Source organism: Podarcis muralis, chromosome 6 (genome assembly GCF_964188315.1).
Source record: "Podarcis muralis chromosome 6, rPodMur119.hap1.1, whole genome shotgun sequence".
Taxonomy (NCBI): Eukaryota; Metazoa; Chordata; class Lepidosauria; order Squamata; family Lacertidae; genus Podarcis; species Podarcis muralis.
Window position 1 is genome coordinate 51,752,508 of NC_135660.1, and position 27,567 is coordinate 51,780,074.

Below are 27,567 nucleotides of genomic sequence, written 5' to 3' on the forward strand. Positions count from 1 at the left end.
AAGAATAAATTAAAAAGAAGTGACCAAAATGGTTAGATAGAAATGTAAAGGTAAAGGGACCCCTGACCATTAGGTTTAGTCGTGGACGACTCTGGGGTTGTGGCGCTCATCTTTCTTTACTGGCCAAGGAAGGCGATGTACAGCTTCTGGGTCATGTGGCCAGCATGACTAAGCCGCTTCTGGTGAACCAGAGCAGCACACGGAAACGTCGTTTACCTTCCCGCCGGAGCGGTACCTATTTATCTACTTGCACTTTGACATGCTTTCAAACTGCTAGGTTGGCAGGAGCAGGGACCGAGCAACGGGAGCTCACCCCGTTGCGGGGATTCGAACCACTGACCTTCTGATCGGCAAGTCCTAGGCTCTGTGGTTTAACCCACAGCGCCACCCGCGAAACATATAGAACACTAAAATAAGGACACTTATAGTCCACTACCTTCTGATGGCTAGAAAAATCTGCTCAAGTACTCTTTTCTTGAAACTCATTGTATGAAGTCTGCCTTCTAATGGAGACTTCATCACAGAGCAAACCAAGGCGTAGTTGGCACAAAAATGTTTGGCAATGGAGAATCTGACTTTATGAATTTAAAGCATTTTCAAATTCTGGATTAGAGATTTTTAGTAGCAGCCAAGAATGTAACTCTGCTTACAAAATGCAAGTTGTACATTTACTAGTATGGTCATAGAAACACATTAGGTGGGATCCAGGCTAAGTTAGGTGAAGTTCCTACTGAAATCAGTAAGACTCCATGGCTAACTTGCCTGGATTCCAATGGGACCTAAATTCAGCTAATTTACTGACATTAATGGGATTTACTCTCAGAAAAGTGGGCCCAGGCCTTAGTCTGGTTCCACCCCAGTGATCATAATCCATGCTATTTTTCTGTAAAAAGAGGTGCCAGAACTCCTCCCTTGTTCTCTTATCATCATCATCATGGCAATGGTGCCCACCTGAGAGGTGCTTAAACTGAGTTCCGCCAAGTTCCAGCTGAAGAAAAAGCTCTGATCATAATTATTATCATAGGTATGCCAATGATAGTGATTATGTTCAAGCAAAGAATAGTGAACTATGTCTACCAATGGCCTGAGAGAATCGGCTGTGAGTCTTTCTGGACCTGCCCCCTTCCTTGTGCTACGTTACTTGTGTGGTGGACAAATTATCAAATCAGCTGTGGAACCTGCTGAAAGAGATTAGTCAAATGTTGACTTCTTTTAGAAATTAGAATTCAATTATTTGTTTGGAGGGGGAAGAATAACCATGAGATTCTCCTTTCCTCACTGCCATCTGAAAACTGTTCCTAAATATATTTTGTTGGGAGTAAAATCAGTATTTTTTCTTTATTATTTTACTTCCAAGGAATTATATGTAGGATTCGGCTGCAACCAGTACCCTGCAAGAGTCCTTGGGTAAGTGAATATATATAACGGTGTAGAAATAAACTGGCTAGCACATTTGCAAAGCTAAGCAGGGTCTGGTATGGTTTCAAATTGGATTGGAGACTGTGTGTTGAGATTCGGGGGTTGGGCTAGATGACCCTTGGATTCCCTTCTAGCTCTATGACTCAGTGCCTCCATATATATCCATTATAATTCAAGCTGATCCCTTATAAAGCATAATAATAATAATATATTATTTATACCCCACCCATCTGGCTGGGTTTCCCCAGCCACAATGAATGCCTACAGGGAAACATAGGAGTTTAATTTGTTGTTGTTGTTGCTGCTGTTGTTGTTTAAAAACTTATGCTATTTTAAAGGTCCCTGTGGTTTAACAAAGGACCCATGCCGTTTCTAAATATTTACACATTTGTCTATAACAAAGGAAGGTGCATCTGCTATTAGCAGCAGCGTGGAGGAGGCGAGGAGTGTCAGTATCCTGTTCAATGAGTCCCAGCTGGAGACGCCAGAAAAACCCAGCTGGCTGAGTGAGTTCTTTACACATCGCGCCCCTAGTATTTATCCCTCGCCTCGCAGCTGCAACAGGGACCAAGTGCACGGCAGCAAGCGATGATTTTGCTGCTTTCTTCCCGGACCTCCAAGCCAGGCGCTTGCCAAAGTCTGGCAGAGCCGCCTGAGTAGAGCATCCTCCGGGAGCTCCTTGCAAGCATTTGGTCCAAGGCAGCGGCGAGGTGACGCGGGGAGTAAAAGCGGGGGCTGGGTGGAGGTGGGGCTGGGAGAGACGCTTGAGTCGAGTTGGGTGCCTGCTTGGAACAAGCAGCGCCCCAGAGGAGTCTGTTGGGAGCGATAAGGATCTGGCGTGACGTCAGAGAGGAGTCTGGTAAGTGGAGCTGCCCAGAGGCGCTGGGAGCTCTTTCGAGTTCTGCTGGAGAGGACGAGGCAGCGTTTTGCTGAGGCGGAGGGCAGCAGGCAAGCAGCGGCGAGCTCGGGGGACCGCGGCTGGGGAAGCCTCGCCCGCCCAGGAGGGTAAGCGAAGCCCCTGGCGCGCGGGGAGGGAATTTAGGCGGGAAAAGGGAGCAGGCGAGAGAAAAGGCGGGAAAAAAGTGAGGGCGAATGGCGCGCCCAGAGGGAGAGGCGTGGGGTGGGTCTGGGAGTGGGGGGCGCTCACGTGGAGAAGTGAGGGGGGCGGGCAGGAAAAAGGGGTCACGAATGTGAGGTATACTTGGGAGGGAAACCTCGAGATTTAGGCCTTGCAAAGCAGGGGTGGGGGGGAAAGCTGTGCCCATGGCTGGACTGGAACACCCATTTCCCTCGACATTTATTTATTCATTGCGCTTATATCCCACCTTTTTCTCCGAGGAGCTCAAGGTGGCGCACGCGGTTCTCTTCCTGCTTCAATCCCCACAACAACCCTGTGAGGCAGTGACTGACCCAGGTTCACGCTGTAACCATTACGCCACACATGCTGGATGGGGCGGCTGATGGGTTTTGGAGTCCAATAGCATCTGTAGGGCTGCAGCTGCCCCACCCCAGCTGTGTGGGATACTGAGATGGAGCAGGGAAAGTATCTAGTTGGGCAATGGAGGTGACAAAATACTCAAATAAGTATTGGAAAAAGGGCAATAGAAGTGGTCTAGAAGCATTAATCCCAGTAACCTTGGTTGCTGTGGCTGGCTCAAAAATTGATGCTGGCACATGTGGGTTATTAGCTTTGTAAATTGGCTGCTGTTTCTTGAAATCCTTAAAGTAAGGGTGTTTCTGCACTAAGGTCAGACCTGAAATTGGGCGAGAGTGCTTCTGAGCATGCACAAAGAACATTTGGCTCACTGCTGGACTTTCAACGCATCTAGGTTTAGGAAGCTGCTTGTAAGTTAGAGAGAGTGGCTTCCAAGCTGGTTTAATTGTTGGCAGTTTTATTTCAGCACTTTGCAGGAGAGGACAGTGGAGGAAAACAGGGAGCACAAAGGTAGTGCTCTGAAAGTGCACACTGAGTTCACTTTATGTGTCTTGTTGTGTAACACAAGCTGGTTTTTTGGACAGTGCCAAATATACATTCAGATTCCATTCTGATGAATGGAGATTTCAGTCATCTACTGTGCTCCCACTATATGGCTGGTTCAAAACTAAGGCTTTCTTAGTTAGCAGGACATACCGTAATGAACCTCTACCCAAATGCAATTGCAGAAAAAGAGCAACCAGTCTCTGGTGCAAAAACTGCTTTGTCAGTCAGAAGGGAGTGTAATTGTTGGTCAGCGAGAGTGTATAGTGGGGTTTACATGCATTTGGTAGTTCACACAATAATACGCCTTTGTGTTAATAGCATCCTTACTTTGTGTCCTTTGTGTGAAGGACACTTCTCCAACCTGTTGAATCAGACATGATTGTTGAAATACAATTTGCCCTGTTTGCAGGTTAGAAAACAGAGACATATTTTTTCTGTGAGGGGAATTTGAGGGATTGATCAAGGTGGTGCAGGAGTCTCGCTTTGAGGCAAATTTGCCCCTTCCCCATTGTGCTGAGTATCTTGTCCTCATAGCCCAAGTTGTGGCAGTAATGTAGGGATCCCCGGTCTGGAGTTTCGACTAGGGTTTTGACCTAGTCAAATGTTAGTAATCCATTATTCCTGTCTGATATCATGTTTGTTTATGGCCAAACTAGATTAAGCAGTGAAGAATTAGAATGTGAGCATTTTCTAATATGGGAATTGGAACAAAACATAATTCAGAGAGATATGTTCAGTCCTCTTTGAATGTAGATTTTCTTTAAAAAATGTATATATTTGTAGCATTTGGAGTTCTAGATGTTTATGATTTGAAAGCTAAGCAGAAGATACATACTCACTGGATACTGCTGACCATTCATAGTGCTTTGAGAATATTCTAAATGAAACTGAAGTGCTTGATGTTCTTTGCCTTGGGAAATATGTGTAGAGGGATTAATTAATACAGAAGTGGAAATGAAACCTGCTGGCTAGAGATATCTTCCATTTATACCAGTTCAGTTAATGCTCATACTGTATTTGAATGCATCTTTATTGCCCTTATTTTAATATGTTTGGGTGCTGGTGCACTTCATTGCTAGTTCTATCTCCACCCTTCCCCACAACCCCTTTAAATCCTACATAATTGGACTTGGCACAGTTTATTTTTTGGTAGTCAGTTTTATGAAAAGGGCAAGTGGCTTTTGTATAGTAAATTAGAATGGTAATGCTGAAACCAATGAGAGCTTGGCTGGAATTATCATTTGTTTTCATAGTGATCACAGGAAAACATTGATTTACTTGGCTATTATAAGTAGGTCCCGAATGCAGAAGCGGCCTCATTGACCCCTCCCTATTATGCCCAGGAATGGAAGAGAAGCAAACATCTCTTACATTTCTGGTGGCAGATTGGAAATCATGTTCTTCCTTAAGAAGGTTGCCTTGAAAACAAAAGGGGATGAGGCATTTTAATTTTGGATTTGTATTAAAATATTATTTTTTATGTTTGTAGTATAAGCCATTACTCAAGGGAAACTAAACCATGGCTTGGAGGGAATTCGGTGTCCTCAGCTGGCTCAGAGAGAGTCGGCAATCCCGGAAACTAATCTTGTTGATTGTCTTCATTGCTCTGCTCTTGGACAACATGTTGCTTACTGTAGTTGGTACGTAGTTTTTTATTCTTTCCTCTTCTTTTTTTAACAACCATTAAAGGAGGCTAAAATGCTACAATTGCTATGAAAGTGCAATTGATTTCTTTATAAACAAAGCTAGCCATTTGTTAGGACATATCGCTTAACCATTTCCAGTTACAATTATAATAGTATTGCTTCTGTGGATATCTGCAGGAACCGTCAAATAATGCTTTGAATAAAAAAATTATTCATAAGACAAAAATAGCAATGTAATTTTTTTTTAAAAAAAAATCTACAGTACTTTCCTTTGTGGTTTCACAAACCAAAATGACAGTGAGGATAGGACTTGAGATGCATGTTTCCTTTTGATAGGTTATTTTTCATCTTTGAGCTTATGAGACTATTTAGCTTTGCAAAGCTACAGCATTTAGTCATCATAGATTATGAATATGGCCACAGATGGAATAAACTTGCACCACTGCTTGTATTTAATAAGAATTGGCCAGAGAAGTAAACACGACACCCATATTAATGCAGGACATTATTTGACTTCAGCAAGGTATGATCAATACCAAAATACTGTTAGGTTGGCATTCAACCTAGTTTTACTCAGAGTAGACTTACTAACATTACTAAACCCATAGTGAAATCTTCTTAAGCTGCCCCGCTCTTGTTTTTGCTGGTCAGCTTGTAGGGCCAAGTTTGAAGCAAGTGGTTACTATCTTGGAATAACACAAGTTTCCTGCTTTGACTCAGCTGTGCTGAGCTAATTGCTCTGGGTTGTATGTCTATGCCAGTGTTTCCCAACCTTGGGCCTCCAGCTGTTTTTGAACTACAATTCCCATCATCCCTGACCACTGGTCTTGCTAGCTAGGGATGATGGGAGTTGTAGTCCAAAAACAGCTGGAGGCCCAAGGTTGGGAAACACTGGTCTATGCCATTACCAAGATGTTATCTTGTGTAATTAGGCGTCAAAAGGCAGGGAGGAAAGCATCCACAGTGCTGTAAAGTGAGGAACCTGAGAAAGCAACATAAGAACATGATGCTTGCTGCAGTACATTGCTACCAAGATAAACCATTGTTTATCTTGCTGTCTGAATGTAGCCAATGAAAAGGCATGAAAAATTTCTTTCCATGGCATTGAATACTCAGTAGTGGACAGCATGGTGGGTAAGTTGCTTCTGCTTGCTGGGAGGGACTAGGTTCCAGGATGCTCCTTGGCAGAATGAAGGCTCTGTTTAAATATAGACCCAAGTGTTTTAATTGTTGTTGCAACCAGTTAATAAAGTGCTTAATCAGAAATTATGTGCTGTAGAAACTTTGAAGATTGCTTTATACTTGTCCTTTAAGTTGGCCTCTTTTCTCAGTGGTTTAAATCCACCATGCTCTATACACGATTTCTTCAGCATTTCAAAATATCGTGGAAGTCCATTTTACAAATTCCTTATTGCTGTGCAGTCTAGGTTTACCAAAATAAACTGAAATCCATAAATTATAGAGCTGATGCTCTTCTGTCTTGTATCTCCCCCACTATAACACACACAAACACACATGAAACCTTGAGTGTCAACCTGGATTTAATTCTACTACCAAGTCATGTGTGTGATTGATGTTAAGGAGATTTGCTTTTAAAAAGAAATAATCTGACATCTATGGGGTTTCCCCCTAACTATAAACCTAGCTTCACCTTCATTATTCAGACTGCCACTTCAACATAGTGAAATAATTTGGAATGGGACTGGCTTCAAAAATAGACTTTCCAAATGTTGCTAACCTTTGTAGTTGATTTATCATATCTTCATTTTCCTGTCTCAGTTGTCTAGATTTCCTAGCTGTTCCAGTTTATACTCCTGCCTTCTCGGTGCTTTGCATCTTCCCCCTCTCCCTGCTTGAAAGCACCATGTAACTGTTTGGGTAGTTATTTGAATAACACCCTTTTATGGCCGTTTGTGCTCTAACAGGAGCAATACAATGTGTCTGAGTGACACTCTGAAGTGTTTATTTTCCTTTGTGTTTGATGTTATATTCTTGCCAGAGTTGCTATTTTGTTCTGAAATTGAAAAACACCCTTTTGCAAATTTGTTGCTGTATCACTTGGCCTTTCACATCTCAACAGAAAGGTTTCCTAAATAAATATAATTGTTGCCACAGTAAATTGATCCAGACATCTGCAAGTCTTGATGCACGTAAATGACTGTTGATTTTGTCACTCATATTTCCTGATAAAACATGCTGCCTCGCCTGCTTCTACTATTTTTAGTTCTCGTTTCCTTCCTTTCAATACAGTTAGGATGTAATTAGGATTTTAAATCGCATGCAGAAGTTTAATCTTACCTTTCAGAGTTTAGCTTTATCCTTCCTGCATTATATAAAAGGAACGAGGTACTAGTGGTGGTAAAGCCAATGTTATATGGGATTCTCCAGCTTTTTTGTTGTCAGGAGCATGGGATCACGTAGGAGGCAGGGCCATGGCAAGTTGCTTCTCTGCCTCTTTGGTTACACTTTAAGTCTCTTTAAAATCAATAAAAAATAGCTGTGACTTAGCTCCCAATGAAATCAGTGGGACTTAATTGCAAGTGTTGCATTTTAGTCTGTATATATCCTTTATTTTTTAACGTTCAAGCTTTGTGTAAAACAGTTTGAAGAATAAACAAACTTAATAATAAAATAAAGAACAATGAAAATAAAGAACTCTGGTAAAAGGCCTGCAGAAGAGGAATATAGTGTTCCTGATAAAAGATACTGAATGAAACTTGTACTATAAGTACACAATGCTCTCTAGTCTAGATGTTTACTACAACTGGCTGGGGCTGATGGGAATTGTAAATAAAACAATTCTTAGCATATTGGAACAATTATTGTGATGTGTTGAAGACAATACCAGTTAGGTGACATTCAGTATAAACATCTCTTGTTTATATTTTATTCCCCTACTCTTGTAATATTAGTGCTTCTTTTGCCTCAACAAATGAAATATATATGAGACACAGAAGGACAATTCTTTTATGAAAGGGAAGTGTGTGCATTGCATGTGTCACTTTCATTCTTGATTTTAAATGATTGGAAGTTTATATTGTAATTCATATCAAAAATACCACTGGAGTCTGTGGGGTATACAGGTTAAAACTGTTGATTTGTGTTAGAACTAAAAATCAGTTTAGGCATGGCTTCCACTCACAATTTTCCAGCTGTTTGTGCATTCCCAAGCCCTATCCATTTAGAAATGGATTTGAGCACAATCCCACTTCTCTTTTAATCAAAACTTACCCCACTGTTATTTTGCAATAATGTATCGTCATGATGCTTATTTATATGCCACTGTTTCAAATTATACTCAAATCACAACAGTAAATAAAGAATAAATGTGTTCCATAAAAAGCAACAGATATATTAAATACATCTTTCAAAGTATTTTATACCCACATCATCAAACCAACAAAGAAATTCATCTTAATTACAGTATTATTAGCTACATATTTGCACTAAGGTGTCTCAAAGCAATTTACATAATAAAAATTGAAATACTAAATTTTCCTATTCATACATATGAAAAACATTTAAATCTGTTTCATCAACTATATGGGTCTTTCCCTTCTCCCTTGACCTGTCCTCTCATACATTTAGTACCTAATAGCTGGATTACTGGTTGCTGGTGCTCAAGTCTATCCAGAAGCCCTTCACCCACAATATTTGATAAACTGGCACTCTCTATTTGCCAAACAGAGGACAAATTTTCGGGAACTTTATAGTTTAGTTTCCTTGCATTTTAGAGAAATGAACTTTGCATTGAAAATGGATGCCATGCAGAACTTTGTTGAGCCTTGTTGCAAATTCTCCTGACTGTATGGAAAAGAGTAGGGGAGAGAGGTTGAATTTCTATCGTTTTAGAAAGTAGCGGCACCTATGTTTTCCCCAAAGATGGAGGTAAGATAGGAGGATGCCTAAGGTGTCAGTGTTTCAGTTTGCATGAGAACTTCCTGCACATTTTTTGTAAGGATCACAGCTTATGATTCAGTTATAACGTATGTACTCTTCCATGATTTCTGGCAATAAGTACTGTATAACCTGAAAGCTTACATAATCTTCTTGTAGTTTGATCCAGCAAAGTTATAACATTTATATGTGTTTTGATAGTGGTATTTGTATATTTCCTTATATAATATTTGTTCTGTTTGCTTTTTCAGTGCCAATTATTCCCAGTTACTTGTACAGCATTACACACCAAAAAAATGCAACTGAAATCCAAACTATTAGGCCGGAGACATCTACATTAAGCCTGAATAGTTTTCAAAGTATCTTCTCCTATTATGACAACTCCACAATGATTACTGGAAATCATTCTGAAGGGACAAGACCAGGAGATTTTTATCACGCTCGGACAGAGCAAATGGTGGTAAATATGACTAAGGCATCACCACCCTCTGACTGCCCCAAGGAAGACAAAGACCTGCTAAATGAAAATGTCCAAGTTGGTTTGTTGTTTGCTTCCAAAGCAACTGTGCAGCTGCTTACTAACCCTTTTATAGGGCCAATGACAAATAGGTATGCTCTATCTCTTACGCACTAAAGTGGCATTTAATACTGATCTGCCAGTTTATATATCAGCATTTCTGAGAGAGGTTTGCCTTTTTCCTTTAATCATTTGCATTATGTGTATGTTTTCGTTGATTGCTCACATTAATGGATTGCTCTTACTAAAATATATATCTGAATAGTAAATCTCCTCCAAGCCTGCAATATTTTTTAAATAACAGGGGCTTCTATTGGTTACGTTAAATAATTTTAACATCTCCTTCCTTCTGTATTCTTTGAATAGCACTTGTTTATGAAGGCTTTTGTAGAAAGAATGAACCTCTTTTATACCAGGGTAAATACCAGCATGTGTGAAGTAGAAATACGTAACAGTGGTTGTTATACTTGTAAATTTTTTGAATATTTATTTTTGCCTTCAGAACTTTTCAGGATTATTTCATACAACTACAAAATATGAAATTGTAAGATTGAAGAGCTTCTGAAGGTTTCGGATTTTTACATCTCAGAATAATATATATAATCTAAATCTAAATCATGATGATGTTTGTAACCTATCCATCCGACAGGGTTGCCCTGGCCACTCTGAGCAGCTTCCAGCATATTCCAAAATGCAATAAAACAGTATCTCATACAAACAGGCCACCATCTTGCTTGGTTAATTAAAAACTAGTTGGAAGTCTGGGAGTGAGGGACCAGGACCCCCAATTTCAGCAGGTGCCAATGTCCTCAGCCTAGGGGAATTTGTATCACAGGTCACAGGCTGGTCAACTCAGTAGCAGAAATTGGTTGCAGGCTGTGCAGCTATCTATTCTGCTAAGGCCAATTGTGTTGCCACAGTAAGTTACTTTATGGATTCAGAGGCAATAGGCATGCTTGAGTGAGGAAAGCAGGTTTTATTAAAGCACAAAAAGCATATAACTGAAGAATGCACACTTACCGTAATGGATCACAGTTTAAACAGACTAAATAAGGCATATTACTGATAGCTAAGCAGAGCTAAAAATCTATAATAGCATATCTCATGCCCTTTCTGCTGCTGGGGAAATCCTTGCACTCACAGAACATTCTCCATGTTGGATTCCACCTAGTGTCACAATCCTATGTTTCTGAACATCAAAGTCAAAAGCACAAAAAATAGGGGTAGAAGCAAAAGCTAACAACAATATTGTGATCCACTCCCACAGAGTGCTTAGCAACTGCTCCACCTACTGATTATGGTGGCATTTGCTGGTGATACATCCACATTAGCCATGCATGAAAGACACCAATAAACAAAGAGCAATGAGTGGAATTCCAGGATGATGTTCCACTCACACATACTATCATACACAATGCACAATCATGTTATGAAGAAAAGGCCATAACATGTCTGTCAGAGCTTCAGTTGGCCCATTAATTAGGAGATCTGTATGTAATACCTTTATGGAACCATCATCTTCCTTTCCCAAGAAGGATTCAAGTCCTGATGCAATACCAAGGATCCCCACAAAGACAGCATGAAGAACATTGCATACATCACATTTGTATTGGTATCCATGTGAAATTGTCCCGAAACAGAGAACACTAAAGATCTGGGATGAAAAGAACTATCAATCTGCCCTACTCCACTTTTCTTTTTGTTTTTTATACACACTACATTTAAAGCACATTCAAAGTGCATTCTTATCCTCAAATAATTCTGGGCACTGTTGTTTAAGTTGGTGGAAATGTAACTCATGGGGTCAGCTGCAATGCCCAGAATTCTTTGACTGAAAATGTACTTTGAATGTGCTTCCCTGCTATAGTGTGTACACAACTTTAGTCTGGCAGCCAGATCCACAGAACATGTGGGGTTTGCTCATCATATGTATGCATGTTCTTCCATGTTGTGAAAATGTCCAGACTGCTGATGTTTGCAAATGGAAAAGGGCACATGGCTCTTGCACCATTTAATAGTTGTTTAGAAGATACAATTTCAACAGGTGTTGCTTGAATGACAAGCTGTGCCTGCCTCTACTCAACTTCCCTCTTCTACACAACTATTAAAGGTGAATCATAGAATCATAGAGTTGGAAGAGACCACAAGGGCCATCGAGTCCAACCACCTGCCAAGCAGTCCTATTGAAGAAGTCCTATCTTCTCTTTCACCTGGCTACTCTATGTGCAGACAGAACTCTTGGAACATTGAATCTGTGTTTAATTTTTATAATACTATTCTACTTTTTAAATGTATCTTTGTAGAAGAGATTTCAAAATAGTAAGCTGTTTAGAAGTGCTTTTAAGTAAATATGATGCAAGTGAAACAGATTGTTAGTGTTTCTACAGATGGAAAATGTGTGATAGGTAAAGGTAAAGGGACCCCTGACTGTTAGGTCCAGTCGTGGACAACTCTGGGGTTGTGGCGCTCATCTCGCTTTACTGGCCAAGGGAGCCGGCATACAGCTTCCGGGTCATGTGGCCAGCATGACTAAGCAGCTTCTGGAAAACCAGAGCAGTGCACAGAAACGGCGTTTACCTTCCTGCCGGAGCAGTACCTATTTATCTACTTGCACTTTGACGTGCTTTCGAACTGCTAGGTTGGCAGGAGCAGGGACTGAATGAGAGCTCACCCTGTTGCGGTGATTCGAACCGCCAACCTTCTGATCGGCAAGCCCTAGGCTCTGTGGTTTAGACCACAGCGCCACCCGCATATGATAGGTGTATCACAGATAGAGTTTTGGAACAATGTGATATCTGAGCTGCAAAGCTGGCTTTCACTTATAGACCACTTGGAGGATTGTATCGTGTAACAGCTGTGCAGCTAACTGTGCACAAATAATAGAACTGTGCTATTACCATGTGCTAATACCATGTGGTATTATAAAGTAGAATTAGACACTTGTTGCAAGTATATTATTTTTCCACATTATTTCATTGCAAGAAAATAAATCTATAAATGGTTTAACGTTTAAATCATTCTTTTTAATGTGCATTCTCATTACCAGTCAGTTCTGTGATACTGGATCCATCTTTTCACACAGTCTTGGCAATTTATACATACATTGCTAGTCACTGCCTGCTTTCTATCAGCCTAACAATGCACACTTTTCTGGAGATCAGTACTTTCTTTTAGCTGGAGACATACCTTTTTAAAGATGTTGGATTCTGAGCTGCTCCACTTTTGCCCCTCCTGAACGACAAACTAAGCATTGTATCAGAGCATTATGAAGAGAAATGTGCTGATCCAAAGCCTCCAGTCTACCAGAATAATTGGTGGCTTAGAGTGGAAGTAGCCATTACCCAAAGCAGATGCTGCCAAGAAATTAACCAAGCCAGTGTGGTGCACTGGTTAATGTGTTGGACTAGGCCTTGGGAGATCACCGTTCATATCCTAGCTCAGCAATAAAGCTTACTGGGTGACCTTAGTCCTGTCATAGGGTTGCTGTGAGGATGAAAGGTACATCATATAGAGCATCTTAGAGGAAAGTTGGGATATAAATTTAATATAATAGATAAAATGAAATCTAAACATAATTTTCTGCCTCTTGCTCCACAATATATGACAGTTGTGGTTGGCATGGTGGGGCAGAGATACTTACCTGATCTAGACGGTAACTTGCTGCTGCTTGCCAGGCAAGGTTGGCACAGTGCAAATGCACCAGCAGAGTCAATTTGGTGCTCCTGCTGGTGCATTTGTACTGCAACACCCTTCTCAGTGCCTTATCCCACCCCGCCTCTCCTAGTAAGCAGTGGTGACTTGCCTGCTGGGAGATCAGGTAAGTGCCTCTACCCCTTGACTCTATCTGCTAGAAATGTGTTGATAACTGCCCTGTTGATAACTAGTGGCATTTAGGACTTAGTGAATGGTCCAATAGCACCTGATGCTTTAGTATTTGTTACAGCTAAATAGTAAGGCCCAATGGAGAGACCACAGAGAGGTCCATGTAACTGAATTTTCTAAAGCAGCTTTCTAGTGAAATAAGTCTTTTAAAGTATGTTAAGATGCAGGAAAGCATAAACAGCAAGCCAAAATATTGTGTTGGTTTTGTTTTCCAGAATAGGCTATCAGATTCCCATGTTTGCTGGCTTCTGCATCATGTTTGTCTCAACAATTAGTAAGTGCATTTCCTCCCCTGCCCATGTCACCAAAAATTATTATATTATAATGGAGATGGAGGGGTGGACGGATAGGAAATACACAAATGGGGAGACTAGTTTAAAGCATGCATGAGTGTACTGAGGAACTTCCCTGCTTATATTGTTCCATAACAGTATAGTATGGACGTGATCATTCCTTGCTTCAATTTGGGTGGTGTTGCTTGGTGCCTAAAATATTTGCTTTTCTTGTCCAGTCCAAAATGTTGAATCAGCAGCACTATTTACAACCTAACACAGTCAGTGGGAAGAGAAGGCTGGCATTTCCACTTTGCCCGCCTTCCTTTGCTAGTTTACAAGCAGCCGCAGAATAATTAAAGAGGAAACTCTATGCTCTTCTGCTCATCCATCTGAATGTTTCCTTGTGCTGTATCCATGTTCTTATGGAGGTTTGACATTAGCTTGGCTCTTCCTGTGCTATTTTCAGCAAAGCACTTCTGCCAGCAAGTGTGAACTGTATCTGGTTTGGGACACTTCCTGTGGTGTTTTTTTTATGGTAAATGCATTGTGAAATGCCTTTACAAGATCCTGGATCAATCTAGTTCAGTTTAATACAGTTGTGTTGGTGTGTTCTGTCTTTTCCACAGTGTTTGCCTTTTCAGAAAGCTATAAGTTACTATTTATAGCAAGATCTCTTCAAGGAGTCGGATCTTCTTGTTCTTCTGTAGCTGGTAGGTATTCATATGCACTTCATGATATAGATTGGTGGTTGCTAGATCTGTCATTTTGAGCAATCAACATATTCTTGACTCTGTCGTTTTAGCTAAGTATTTCTTTAGTTAAAATAATTTTTACTTTCATTTACTTCCTCTATTTAATCAGATAAATTTTGTCCATCTAGCTTTTTGCTGTTTACAGATAAGCTGAAATGGTCTAATGACCCCATTATTGTTGCTTTTTAAAAGAATTATTGCATAATTTTCTTTTGCTTTAAAAGTTTTAAAATTCAGTTTTATAGGTCAGATGATATTAATATATTCTGTGTGAGGTAGCATACGTTTTACTGCAGGTCTTCTTGGCTCTTGGGATTCCTTTTCCTTCTCATTTGGGTGTTCTATTTTCAACAAGCTTGCTAAGTTTAGCTTTTTTTGTGAACAAATGAAGCATGTTCTTGTGCTTCATATGTACCTTGCTATTCATATCACTGTGTGATTTCCTGTCTGATTTTCACACTGAGAAAAATCATCAGTACTGACTTGTCCTTTTTCGTTTACTGCTTATGCAGGTATGGGTATGCTGGCCAGTGTGTATACTGATGATGAAGAAAGAGGCAATGCAATGGGGATTGCCTTGGGAGGCATGGCTATGGGGGTATTAGGTTAGTATGAGGAAATTCATTGAAAAAGAATGTGTGGTTCCCCCCCCCCCCCAAGTTCTATCTCTTTCATACACTGATGCCTTTATGTACCTACACTACAATAAATGCATGATTTAAAATGCTCTAATCAACAGTGGCTAATGGGGGTGGTGTTGGTGGAGGAGGCAGTCCCCATCCCAGCAGGGGTAGTGCTGCTGCCATCAGGACACCACTGCCTTTGCCTTCTTGTGAGCGACTGCTGTTTCTAGTAAATTAGTATGTGTTTCCATATTGGTACAGATTGGAGAAGATATACCTGAGGCGCTGTGTAATCTTAATTATTTCTGCTGTATATCATTTAATTGAGTCATTTGCCTCAGGATTATTCCTTTCTGCTAAGTGTCAAATATTTCAGTTATTAATATACAGGTATCTCTTTGCCCTCCCTCTGTTTCATAAAGTCATTTTAGTGACATAGCTAAAATATGCTAGAACAAGATCTGCTTGTTCAGTGCCACTTCCCCTCTCTCCTCTTCTGTGCCCCTGGAGGAGGGTTGTGTGAACTCCCAAAACAGGTTTGGTGGAGGGGGACGGAATACAGTTGTATCTTGGTCGTTGAACGCCCTGGAACTCGGACATTTTGGCTCTCGAATGATCAAAATCCTGAAGTGACTGTTCCAGTTTTCAAATGTTCTTTTGGAAGCCGAATGTACGACAGGGCTTCCACGGCTTCTGATTGGTTGCAGGAGCTTCCTGCAGCCAATCAGAAGCCATGCTTTGGAAGTCGAACGGACTTCCAGAATGGATTCCATTCGACTTCCAAGGTACAACTGTAGTCCTGTTGCATGAGTGGACCTCATTCATTGTGTACATACCCCACTTAGAACTATGTTGAATTCCACCCTAAGAAATGTGTAAATGACTTTTTTTTGGTAGTGGGACCGCCTTTTGGAAGTGTAATGTATGAATTTGTTGGGAAGACAGCACCTTTCCTGGTGTTAGCAGCATTGGCTCTTTTAGATGGTGGTAAGTAAAATTCCCATATCTATGACATGACCAATAGCTTTGAATTGTGACATTGTCACCTACTTTTATTTTTGAAAAATACCCCAACATTATGATTTCTTTTCCTGCAGCAATACAATTGCTAATTCTGCAACCATCCAGGATACAACCAGAAGTAAGTAGTTCAACAATTGTTTTTTTTTAATGCTTGTATTACACTTTCCCTAAAACTGAGGTTATTTATCTGTTGATAGAGTCAGAAAGGAGCATCGCTGCTGACACTCTTGAGGGATCCATACATCATAATTGCTGCAGGTATTTGCAGTTATTGCACACTTGCATTTATTTGTTGTGGTCATTCTGATCTGTATTTGGTAGTCTGTGGGAAGGATCACTTAGTCCAACTAAGGAAGGATCACTTGATCTGCACGCACCAGCATGCAGCTTGTGCACATTATGGTTAAAACTATAATGTGAACAAACAGCCAGTTTTGTTTTCAGGTATTCAGTTGTGATAGAAGGACAAATCTACTACCTTGTGCTCATAGACATGAGTTTTTCAGGTGGAGATTATAGTGGAAAGATTACATTAGACATAACATTTTATCTTTGTAAGAACAGCACTGAACTATTGCTTCTTGCCCTCAGGATCACAGCACTAGTGAGACCACAATATTGTTTTAGGGATTCTTCATACAGAGTCTAATGCAACTTGGCATATTTGAACAAAGAATGACAGCAGTGGTCATTTTTTTGCTGAACTGTGTTACAAGAGGAGAGCCTTTTCTTAGGAGAAATAATTTATCCGTGATTTAAAACAAATTAGACTTGAATTTTAAAGATAACAAGCTCCTTTAGCTGTAAATGGCTGCAACATGAGTCTGTTGTATTTTTTAATTGTGATCGAAAGGGTATAAACATGTTTTGAAGGTACATTCAGCACTGAATGTGCTGTTCGACAAAGTGGAGTGGCAGTTTGTAGATTCAGGGCTTCTTTACATAAGACAAACATCCTAGATTTCCAGGTAGGAAAAATTGCATGAACATAGTGTGTGCATGATGATTCCATACTGCCTGCTTTGTCACATGTACATATTGTAATCCAGAATGATGGGGCATTAGTATGATATATTGCTATGGCAAAATAAACCCATGTGCGTATTGTTGCACACGGCATAGTACATCAAGAATATATCAAATAGTCCAAAGTTGAAATTCAGATATGGATTGACAAATGCTGTTTAGCCCATGTCCCTTACATGGAATATCACATTTTCTTTTGACTATATTAGATGCACTCAATATATTGGGACATTGTCCTGTTAAACATTTGATTAGCTGGGATCTGGCATCCTGTTAAATTAGTGGTGACCATTTCATCACAGGCTAAGCAGCAGAGAGTAAGGCAGCCCTCATATATGCATCATCATATATATAGAATTAGTGTGATCTTTGTCAGCTTTTTATCATGAAGAATAATCCTTAATTAAGATTAATTTGGGTGTGTACTTACAGTACTGACAATGGAGTCCTATTCATGTTTTCTGTGGAAGTAAGTCCTCCTGTCTTGAATATGGTTTACTCCCTAGTAAGTATGTTTAGGACTGCATCCTGAATCTGCTTATGTTTTGCACGCATGCAAGTTCATAATATACCATATAGTGAATGTCATCCACAAGTATATGCACATGTCCCAAAGTGTGCATTTGAATCCACTCTTAGTTCTCATTAGCTTTATCTCTCCAGGCAACAATTCTATTTTATTACAAGTGATCAATTCGCTGGAGCCTGTCTTTGCATGCAGGGGAAGTCCTTAACTGCCAGATGTATCACTATGCTTTCCTTTGGACCACATTAGTGAGGCTGAGAGGGGGGTATTGTCATCTGGGCAGCCCAGGACCTCCATACACACTGCCCAGACTTGCACCTTGGGAAGGTCACTTTGGTCTGACTTCACCCACTGGAGGTGCACTCCATTGTCTCTTGAGACAAATGGATGCCAACAAGTGATCAACGCTCCAGTTCCCATAGGGATGAAAGGGACAAAAGGCAATTCAACTAACTAAATGTTCTGGTGGATGGATTAATGTTAGCACAACGAGACTTTTCCCCCTTATCAACCTCAAATCTGCTCCAGAGAGTTGGTGGGACCCCAATAACAGATTTAGGAGACGCATGAGGGGGAGCATGTTCCATTGCAAATGAGCTGACAAAAAGTTCACATTAGTACTACATTGAATACAACTGAAAGTCTTCGGTGTTCCTCTTTTATTCTGCTTCAGGTAACAAATCTGTGTCCAACAAAGTAAACTGTTTCTGAACAAAATTAGAAGTATATTTTCAGATTAATTGTTTTGTTACAACCGGAGCATGTGAACCAGGTGCAATAGAATTATTGGCAAATCTCCTATTGATAACTGTGCTGCTCCTACTAGAGTTCACTTTCACAGTATCATCACATACTGAAATATTTTGTCTTTCTATTCTGAAATGCAATGAAAATAGGGAAATCTTTTGGGTGTTTTTTTTTTGGGGGGGGGGGATAACGGGACTATATATGAAATTACAGATTAAATGACTTTCCTCCCACACTAGTAATTTAGAAGTAATCAGTCTTGTATTATTTGACAAGCAAGTCTTCAAAAGACGTTTTGTTTCTGTAAGTGTTGCTTTTTCGAGCTGTTGATTGGAATTTAAGTGAAACAATTCCAGCAATTTGTTTTCCATCTCTTTTCAAGGATCAATATGTTTTTCAAATATGGCAATTGCTATGCTGGAACCAGCTTTGCCCATCTGGATGATGGAGACAATGTGTTCGAGAAAATGGCAACTCGGTAAAGTGTTTTCTTTCATTTATTGTATTTCTGATCCTGAGAATGTTTGTGATTGCCATCTCAGATCATATGACAAATGGTAACATTTTTTTAAAAAATGTGTCTCTAGACAATTGAGTGAATACTGTAGATTGCTGGTATGCCATTATATAGTTTATATTGCACATAACCAAGGGACACTTTGGTACCTATTTATTGGGAAGGCAGTGGAAGACAGGAGTGCCTGGCATGCTCTGGTCCATGGGGTCATGAAGAGTCGGACATGACTAAATGACTAAACAACAACAACATCCTGATTTCAATGAGAGGTTATATGATGCTGTCATTGAGCATTCATTTTGGTTGGTTTGTTATGCATTGTTAACCTACACAAATATCTGTGTGTCTTTCTCCCTTCCTTTCCCCAAGTAACTCCTTTACATTCCACCTGTTTTTCAGCACACCCCACCCCTGGTTGTGTCAGCTTTCTGTGTGCACTGAGCATGTTCATTCTTCATTGGGCTGGTTTATTCCCCTTCCCTACTTTAGTGTTTGTTCCAAAGTTTTTTGGGGTGTTTTTTTTTTGTACTTCTGTAGATCTCTAGATATCCTGTTCTTGTGCATGAGTGATATGGTTTTGGCTACAGAAAGGTGAACCGCTGAAGTCTTTTGAGTTTGGTGTTGGTATATGTGGTATTTTACATTTATCATAACCCAAGTTCAGTATAGGAAAAGAGAATATGCATGATCAAAGTTATTACATATGTATCCTGTCTTTTCTCCAAGAAGCTCAGGGCAATGTGTTGGGAGTTTTACCCATTTCATCCTTATAAGTAACCTGCTGTTTTCTGGGGGTGAGGAAGGAGAGGGGCTGAGCCTCACTGCCATTACATGATGTCATGGGACCTCATTGCTGTCCCATCTCCAGGCTGTCAGATGTTTGCCTGCCTTCTGCCCCCTCCCCTTCACTCTGGCTGGCATGAGCAGCAGGGCTGCAGATGCAATTTGTCCCCTCTGTTTGAATAAATTCTGCCCCGTCCAGGTCTGGATTGCAATACTCTTAATCTTAATTCATCTCCTTTTAACACAGTTTATTATTGTGTTTAATTTGGAAGCTACCTTTCTTTTGTTTTATACACACACACACACACACACTACTTCACTTATGCACAGATACTGGTGTCCGATAGCAAGTATTATTTTTTAAATATAACAATGGTCTAAATTTGATGGATAATCTTGCTAGATCAAACAAAAGGCTTGAAACAAACCGGATATTAAATTTTTTTTGGTTCAGGCTGAAGACCTTCATTAGATATGTTCTAATCAAAACTGCTGTGTCTGAACTTATTGCTTTTTCCCAATGCTTCACAGAAACCAGTGTTGATAAGATAACCCGTTCATATTTTTCAGGCGTTGCTTTTATTCCTGCCAGTGTCTCTTATCTGATTGGAACTAATATTTTTGGGGTCCTTGCACACAAAATGGGACGGTATGCTGAATTTAAACATTATCTAATTCCTTAACACAGTTGTACAGTATTTTCTATTCTTTCAGTGTAGCTGCATTATGAGAAACAAACTGCAGCTTTCATGATAAATAAATTAACCTGCTGCTTTATTTTAAAGTTAATATTTTAGTAGTAATTGTAGTAGAAATGCTGAAGTAAAACACATGTTTAGTGCCTACGTTTCTTGGTGTCTAAAAGATAATGTTTCTTCTTTCATAGGTGGCTTTGTGCTCTAATTGGGATGGTAATAGTGGGAATAAGCATTTTGTGTGTGAGTAAAAGTTGATACTTTGAAGAGCAAATTCTGTTATTTCTATAATTTCTATAATTTACTGATGGTTCTATCCTTTTGGTGTGGGTATTTGTAGATGTAAATTGGGGGAGGGTATTTGGGATTCAGTGATGACACTAACTTTCTTCAATCTTAATTTGAATGTAATCCCCTGAAGGGTGCTATAGCATTCATACTTTTTTGGTTTCATGCATGAGAATATGGAGAAGAGAGCTGCGGGAAGATTCTATTATATTTGTTTTTTTATCTGGGCTGTCTTTATTTGTGGTTGCACTCAGTCTCCTCATTTGCAGCAGCGTCACTATGGCTGATTAGCTTCTTTTAACTTGAACCTAAACTGTTATGGGTTATTAGATGTTTCATGTTTAATGCTAGTAGGGAGCAATCATATGCTGCTTGGGAGGACAGCTGAAGGGCCCTAATGAACTGTGGACCTCTGTGGGTGGGTGGAATGAATGGTGTGGCATGATGTCCCTGGTGTGGCAGGAAAAAGCTGCCAGTAGTAGGGCCAGGATCAGGACACGTTTGGGGAGTGCCAGGTGAGGCTGTGAATCTTCATGATCCAATTCCCTCGTTTCCCCAAAATCCCACTTTTAAAAGGCTCGAGCTGGAGCTGGCATAGTTAATTCCCTTCCATTGCCCATAATATGAAGATTGCAGGAAAAGGATACCCTGGCCACTGCACCCTTCTCCTTGCACCCTGCCCTTTGATCGCTGTATGTCAGAACTTACTGACTACAGAGCATAATATTAATAACATTTTTTTATTTATGCCCCACCCATCTGGCTGGGTTTCCCCAGCCACTTTGGACGGCTTACAGAATCTATAAAACATAACAAAGCATCAAACATTAAAAACTTCCCTATACAGGGCTGGCTTCAGGTGTCTTCTAAAAGTTGTATAGTTCTGTTATCTCCTTGACACCTGAAGGGAGGGTGTTCCACAGGAAGGGTGCCACTAACGAGAAGGCCCTCTGCCTGGTTCCCTGTAACTTTGCTTCTCGCAGTGAGGGAACCAGCAGAAGACCCTTCAGTGTCTGGGCTGAGCGATGGGGGTGGAGATGCTCCTTTGGGTATACTGGACCGAGGCCATTTAGGGCTTTAAAAGTTAGCTCCAACACTTTGAATTGTGATCGAAAATGCACTGGGAGCCAATGAAGATCCTTTAGGACCGGTGTTATATGGTCTGGTGGCTACTCCCAGTCACCAGTCTAGCTGCCGCATTCTGGATTAGTTGTAATTTCTGAGTCACCTTCAAAGGTAGCCCCATGTAGAGCACATTGCAGTAGTCCAAGTGGGAGATAACCAGAGCATGCACTACTCTGGCAAGACAGTCTGTGGTTAAGTAGGGTCTCAGCCAGTGTATGAGGAGGAGCTGGTAGACAGCTGCCCTGGATATAAGATCGTGATTAGGGATCCCCTCAGTATTTGAAGACTTAGTGAGCTACTGGTATGTGAAGAGTTTTCATGAGGGTAAGCAAGAGAGATTGCAAATATAATTGTTCAGTGAAAACAGTACAATAAACATTAGCAGAAATCTAATAGATCAGAAAGCTAATAGATCAGATGAAAGAAACACTCACCAGTAATTAAATGAAGGTCATATGATACAATCTAGTAAGCAGCTTGATGTTTGATTTTGAATGTTTGCTTTTCTTTTTTCAGGTGCCACTTGCTAGAAATATATATGGACTCATAGCACCAAATTTTGGGGTTGGTTTTGCCATTGGTAAGGAAAACACAAAATACTTGTTTCTGTTTTTTGATGTATTCTATTTTTTTTGTGAGTCGCTCAGAGAATGTATGTTATTGAGTGGCATATACTGTACAAATACTAAGTAAGTGAAACTGTAGCTGGGAATTTGATTTAGTGGTTGAAAGTATGACTTCAAAGTTATATACAGGATCACATTTGAATGTTATCTTAATAGACATGGGCATAGCCAATGGGGGCAGGGGGGGCAGCTGCCCCCCTAGATCAAGTAAAACAATAGAAATAACTAACCAATCACATCGGTTCTGCTCCCCAACAAAGACCTCCCCTCCCCCACAAAAATCCTGTCTCCACCCATGCTAATAGGGTTAAAAACAATCTGCACTTTAATATATTTGTTAATAGATAGGACTCGGTTTAGATTTCTCTAGATGGGGTGAATGTCCACCTGTGTGATAACTGGGGAGGAGTAGTCCTGCCAGGTGTGCATTCATGTTATCGCATTTCAAGTAAGGGCTGGTGCATATGCACCAGGCTAGTGACTGATAGGAAAAGGGAAGGAAGGGGAAAGTGCTCTGTTAACTTATGGGGATTGCCTCCCATGCTCTGCTGTGTTCTAGATTTTAATGATTATGTTGCAGCATGTCACTCTAAACAGTAAGGCCCGTAAGTAGACTTTCATGTGTGGCTTTGCTTACCAAACTCTGTATGGATGGATATGCTTAAAAAATCAAGGGAAGCTCTCTAGACTGTGGATGTGTTGATCCTTTCTGAATTAGGCCTGCTTATGTGCATTTCCTAAGAGATGGTTGCTTTTGGGGGGATGGTGGCTCTGAATCCAGAACCCTTCCCAGCTTCCACTGCTAATGGGTGATCAGCACTGCCACTCACAGCAGTGGGTGTGGCCCACAGCTACAGGTGAATAATTCTGGCTTGGGCTTTGGCTTCTGGGGGGGGGGGTGTCAGAAAACTTAAAATTCTTTGTAATTTATATGACATAAATTTTCAATTTTTTAAATGTAAATTCCCTACTGTTCCTTTCCTTTCAAAGAGCAATTTATGTACTGCTTGAAATGCAACAGGTGAACAGATTCAAGTTTAAGTAATTCCACCAGGTATATTAGCAATCTCATCTTATTTCAAGCAAGTGTGTTTAAACTGTGCTGAGAGTAGTAAAGTCATGTAAGTGTCTTTATTATACAGTACAGGAGTTGACAGGTGATGAAATAATTAGATATTTAGAAATTTAGCTTCTTTTGAAGGTCTTAAAAGTTCTCTGAATATCATTTTTTCTAATTCTGGAGAAAAGGGTCAGAGGGCTGTGCAAGATTATAATTGTATAAGGTTTTGCGAAGAGGGTGGTTTTGCATTTGCTGGAAGATCTTGTGTTTAGGACAACAGCACCATCTTAAAATGAAAAAAAAAACCCCTCATACATTCAGAGATGGTATAAGGAAAATTGAACACAACATATTGGTCATAAAAATGAGCAATTGTCTCACTGTTATCTTTTTTTTATATATTCATGCTTTAAAATAAGTTTTCTAAACTGTGGAAAGAGGAAAAATGAAAGGTCTTTCTCAAAATATCATTTGTTTTCTCCCTATCTTATAACCAGGGATGGTGGATTCTTCGATGATGCCTATTATGGGTTACCTTGTTGATCTGCGCCATGTTTCAGTCTATGGAAGTGTCTATGCAATTGCAGATGTTGCATTTTGTATGGGATTTGCTTTAGGTAAGAGCTGAATTTGCTTCTTGAAATGCATCTAACAGTACCAAAAGGATATTACAAAGGCCTTGGAGCAAATGCTGGCAATGCCAGCTGCCTGGTAGGCTGCAGCAATAGTGGGGTTTGCTGCATAGAATATGCAGGTGATAAGGCTGTAGAAGAAGGTAAGAAATATCCCTTTCCCATTGGCACTATTAGCTGTATCACACAGTCATGCTGTTCAGTCTCCACACTATTGGGGTAAATATCTACCCAAGTCTCTGTTAGGACAAGGCAATTGCATTGAAAACTCCATCAGCTAGACTCTCTTCTGAACTGATCAGTAAGAGTGTTTTGCTTACATACAGAGATAACAGCTTCTTACAGGGATGACAAAGTTGTCACAACCTGGTCAGTAAGGAACAGCAAGAAACTAGCTAGGCTGAAGTCAAAACCCCTGACATTCCATTCATCTACATTCATTTTCTCTCCCACCTTCACACTTACTTTCTGTTTACTCTCCAAGAGAGATGTGGCCTTAAGATCTTAGCTGGCCCAGGCCTGTTATAGGCCCAGGCCCTTGCAGACTTCAGACCCATACATTCTGCTTCCACAGATTACAGAAAAAGAGAGGACTCATGAACTGGTATTAATTTGTGGCTACTGGTGGTGGTGGTGGGGAGGAGAATAGAGGGAAGGCAGAATGCCTTCCATTTCTGTAATTATGGGAACTGTTGTCAAGCCTCTTGCTTGGTAATGAAACAAAAGCACTGAACTAGTGGGTAGCTTTAAAATCCATGTTGAATTTGTACTATTTTCACTGGCTTTAAAAGGCATTTAAAAAAATCAATAATTTTCCAACACACAGGTTTTCAAGCATACCGTATATTTGTTAATTCTGCTCATACAGTATATTATGTTAGGACTTATTTTTTTCTTGCTCACAGATTCTTTTAGGCTAGTTCTTGTTTTTCTTATGTATGTACCCTAAGACTTTTTCTTTTTTTAAAAAAAATGTGTTTCCCAAAGGTCCATCTGCTGGTGGTGCCATTGCAAAGGCAATTGGATTCCCATGGCTCATGACCATTATAGGAATCATTGACATCCTCTTCGCTCCTCTGTGTCTGTTTTTGCGCAGCCCTCCTGCCAAGGAAGAAAAAATGGTAAGCACAAACTTTTTCTCGTTTCGCTGTATTTGAATTCTGATATATTTTAGTACATAAGCAAATAGAGAAATGGACTATTTTGTAATGTTCTATTTCATTAGCTGAAATCAGTATTTTGTATTGAGTGGGGTAACTTGGTTTGCACAAGACAAAAAAAAATTACAAGGCTGGCTTATCTTTGGAAACCAGCAGTAACAAAGTCACTATATTTTGGGTGAAGTTTGAATTAACAGTGCATGTTAGACATCTGGTTTTATTTGATGTGTGAGGCTTTGCCACATTGATGCTGGAATTCAAGTAACTGTGAAGAGTTCACATGGAAGGGTATTTGAGACTAACACCTTCTCTGAACCCTCATGCTAGCAAATTGTGTCAAAAACCTGAGGCAACTTTAGGAACAGTGGAATGTCTTGAGAACCTTCAGGCATCTGATTTCAGTGTGAGAGCCCTCAGGGTTGCTGCAGTGCATGCACAGAAGCTAGGAGATACTTGGTCCCAATTCTAAGCCATCTGTTGCTGAAAGCAATAAAATGCTTAACAGATATACTAATGCACAGCTTTGTTCTTTTGCAGGCAATACTTATGGACCATAACTGTCACTATAAAACCAAAATGTATACGCAGAACAACATCCAGTCACATCCAATAGGCGATAATGAAGAAGAATCAGAAAGTGATGAGTAATTTCTGAAAGCCATATCAAGTAGTTTAATGTATACAAGTGTTTCCTGTGGAACATCTCATCAAGACGTTTTAGTTGTACTGTACTTTTAATGGTAAAATAGTAAACAAGAAAAAGCCAAAGGTAGCTTTATTTATTGCCCTTGATTATGAAGCAGATTACCCACTGCCTTATAAAAGGAGAAGGGAAGCTTTTATAGGAGTTTGCTACAGTGTCAAGAATTTGTGCATTTCACATTATGCACTATATTTTTGATTAAATTAGTAGTGTAGATCTAAATCCAGATCTATGCCTTTAAAATGTCCATTCATTAACACTTTGCTTATTCCACCATTTTCTCTATTTGACTGATCAGCAGCAGAGAGTGCCTGAAACTAACAATGATAAATTATCTGATTGTACACTATATAAAAAAATGAAAATGTTGCATTTGTCAAATAGCTTTCCTTGAAACCATGAAATAGAATACGTAATTCCCCTAATTATATGCATTTCCCCATTATTCCTAGAGGAAAAAAAATCATTGAAAAATAAAATATGGAAATTGTGAAGGATACATTTAATTGAACTCCTTATTATCAGATAGTAGGCACTAAACTAAAAATGGCTATACATTTTGCTTGCCAACACATTTGTGCAACTTAGGTGGAAAAAATCTATCTGTATAGAAATATTGATTCACAGTGCATTATATGATTTAAATTTCAGACAAGTGTTACTAGGTGCACACCATAAATTAAATCCAAATTGTGTCAGACACTTACAGATGCATAATACTCGCAGATGGACAATCCCTCCCATATAACACAAGAGAAGACAAATATATGACACTAGAAGCAAGACTGGTCGATGTCTGAACAGTTTCACCTAGTCGATTTGAAACTTCTCAACAATTTGGATGAAATCGGTTTTTCTTTCTTTATTTTTATTTCTTAAAGCTTTATTTTGATTTTTAATTAAGAGAGTTGCAAGACACAAATGTCTCCTGGGGGACCTGTGTGTCTGCCCAAATAATATAAATCTAAGAGCTATCAATTAGGTAGTCAGATTTTCACTCTTGGCTGGCCCTCGGGCATGAGGAGACTACAGAACCACAGCCTTAGAAAGTATTCCTGCTCTGGGCAGAGTAACTTGCAGCAAGGGGATTTGGAGAGACGAGGACTGTGTAGATTGCTGTATGGGAGGAATGTAATACCCCTGCCTCTTCTAATTGATAGGCAACTCAGCAGTCCATTGAGCCCTACAACAGTGTTGTCCTTCATTTGGACCTGAGCTCATGAAAGGATGTGTGGTGCCCTTAGTTGTGAAAATAGAATTCCAACAAATGATAGACCATGTATCAATATCAAATATTTAGTGTCATGTACTTGTCATGCTGTTTGTAAAACATGATCTCTGTGCCTTCTTTCATTTATCAACAGATGGTTTGTGTCTTAAAGCAGACACTTTGTTTACATATTTTTGTAAGTGTATATATTGGTCAAAATTAGAGATGCTGTAGATTAATTATTGTTAATTATGCAGAAAAGTAACAACTTGGAATGTTATCATTTCTTGGAAAACCCCCAAAATAAACGGTGGACAATTTGATGTTGTTTTGCTACAAGTGATGTACAGATTAGTAGAATGACTCCAACATTGTCTTCTAGGAAGAAAATAGGCTTATGATTTCATCATGCTGTTGCACTCTTGCTGTAACAGCTCTTGATATGATCATACGA

At 39.9% G+C, this 27,567-nt stretch overlaps 1 protein-coding gene across 4 annotated transcripts; it reads left to right on the forward strand.

The window, feature by feature from the left end:
* The first annotated feature begins 273 nt into the window (after positions 1–273).
* SLC18A2 (solute carrier family 18 member A2) lies at positions 274–27,433 on the forward strand. 4 transcript variants are annotated; one of them, XM_028730122.2, is made up of 17 exons: positions 274–1,407; positions 1,823–1,925; positions 4,890–5,040; positions 9,195–9,552; positions 13,558–13,616; positions 14,244–14,327; positions 14,882–14,974; positions 15,890–15,979; positions 16,090–16,133; positions 16,213–16,273; positions 18,697–18,792; positions 20,185–20,263; positions 20,501–20,552; positions 22,239–22,302; positions 23,906–24,025; positions 25,028–25,161; positions 25,738–27,433. In XM_028730122.2, exons 3-17 carry the CDS (start codon positions 4,920–4,922, stop codon positions 25,846–25,848), a joined length of 1,566 nt encoding a protein of 521 aa, XP_028585955.1. In that variant the 5' UTR covers positions 274–1,407; positions 1,823–1,925; positions 4,890–4,919; the 3' UTR covers positions 25,849–27,433. The 4 variants fall into 4 exon arrangements, with proteins under 4 accessions (XP_028585955.1, XP_077786406.1, XP_028585954.1 ...); XM_028730121.2 differs by lacking the exons at positions 274–1,407; positions 1,823–1,925 and adding an exon at positions 1,944–2,424; XM_028730123.2 differs by lacking the exons at positions 274–1,407; positions 1,823–1,925 and adding an exon at positions 1,944–2,278.
* Positions 27,434–27,567: the final 134 nt, after the last annotated feature.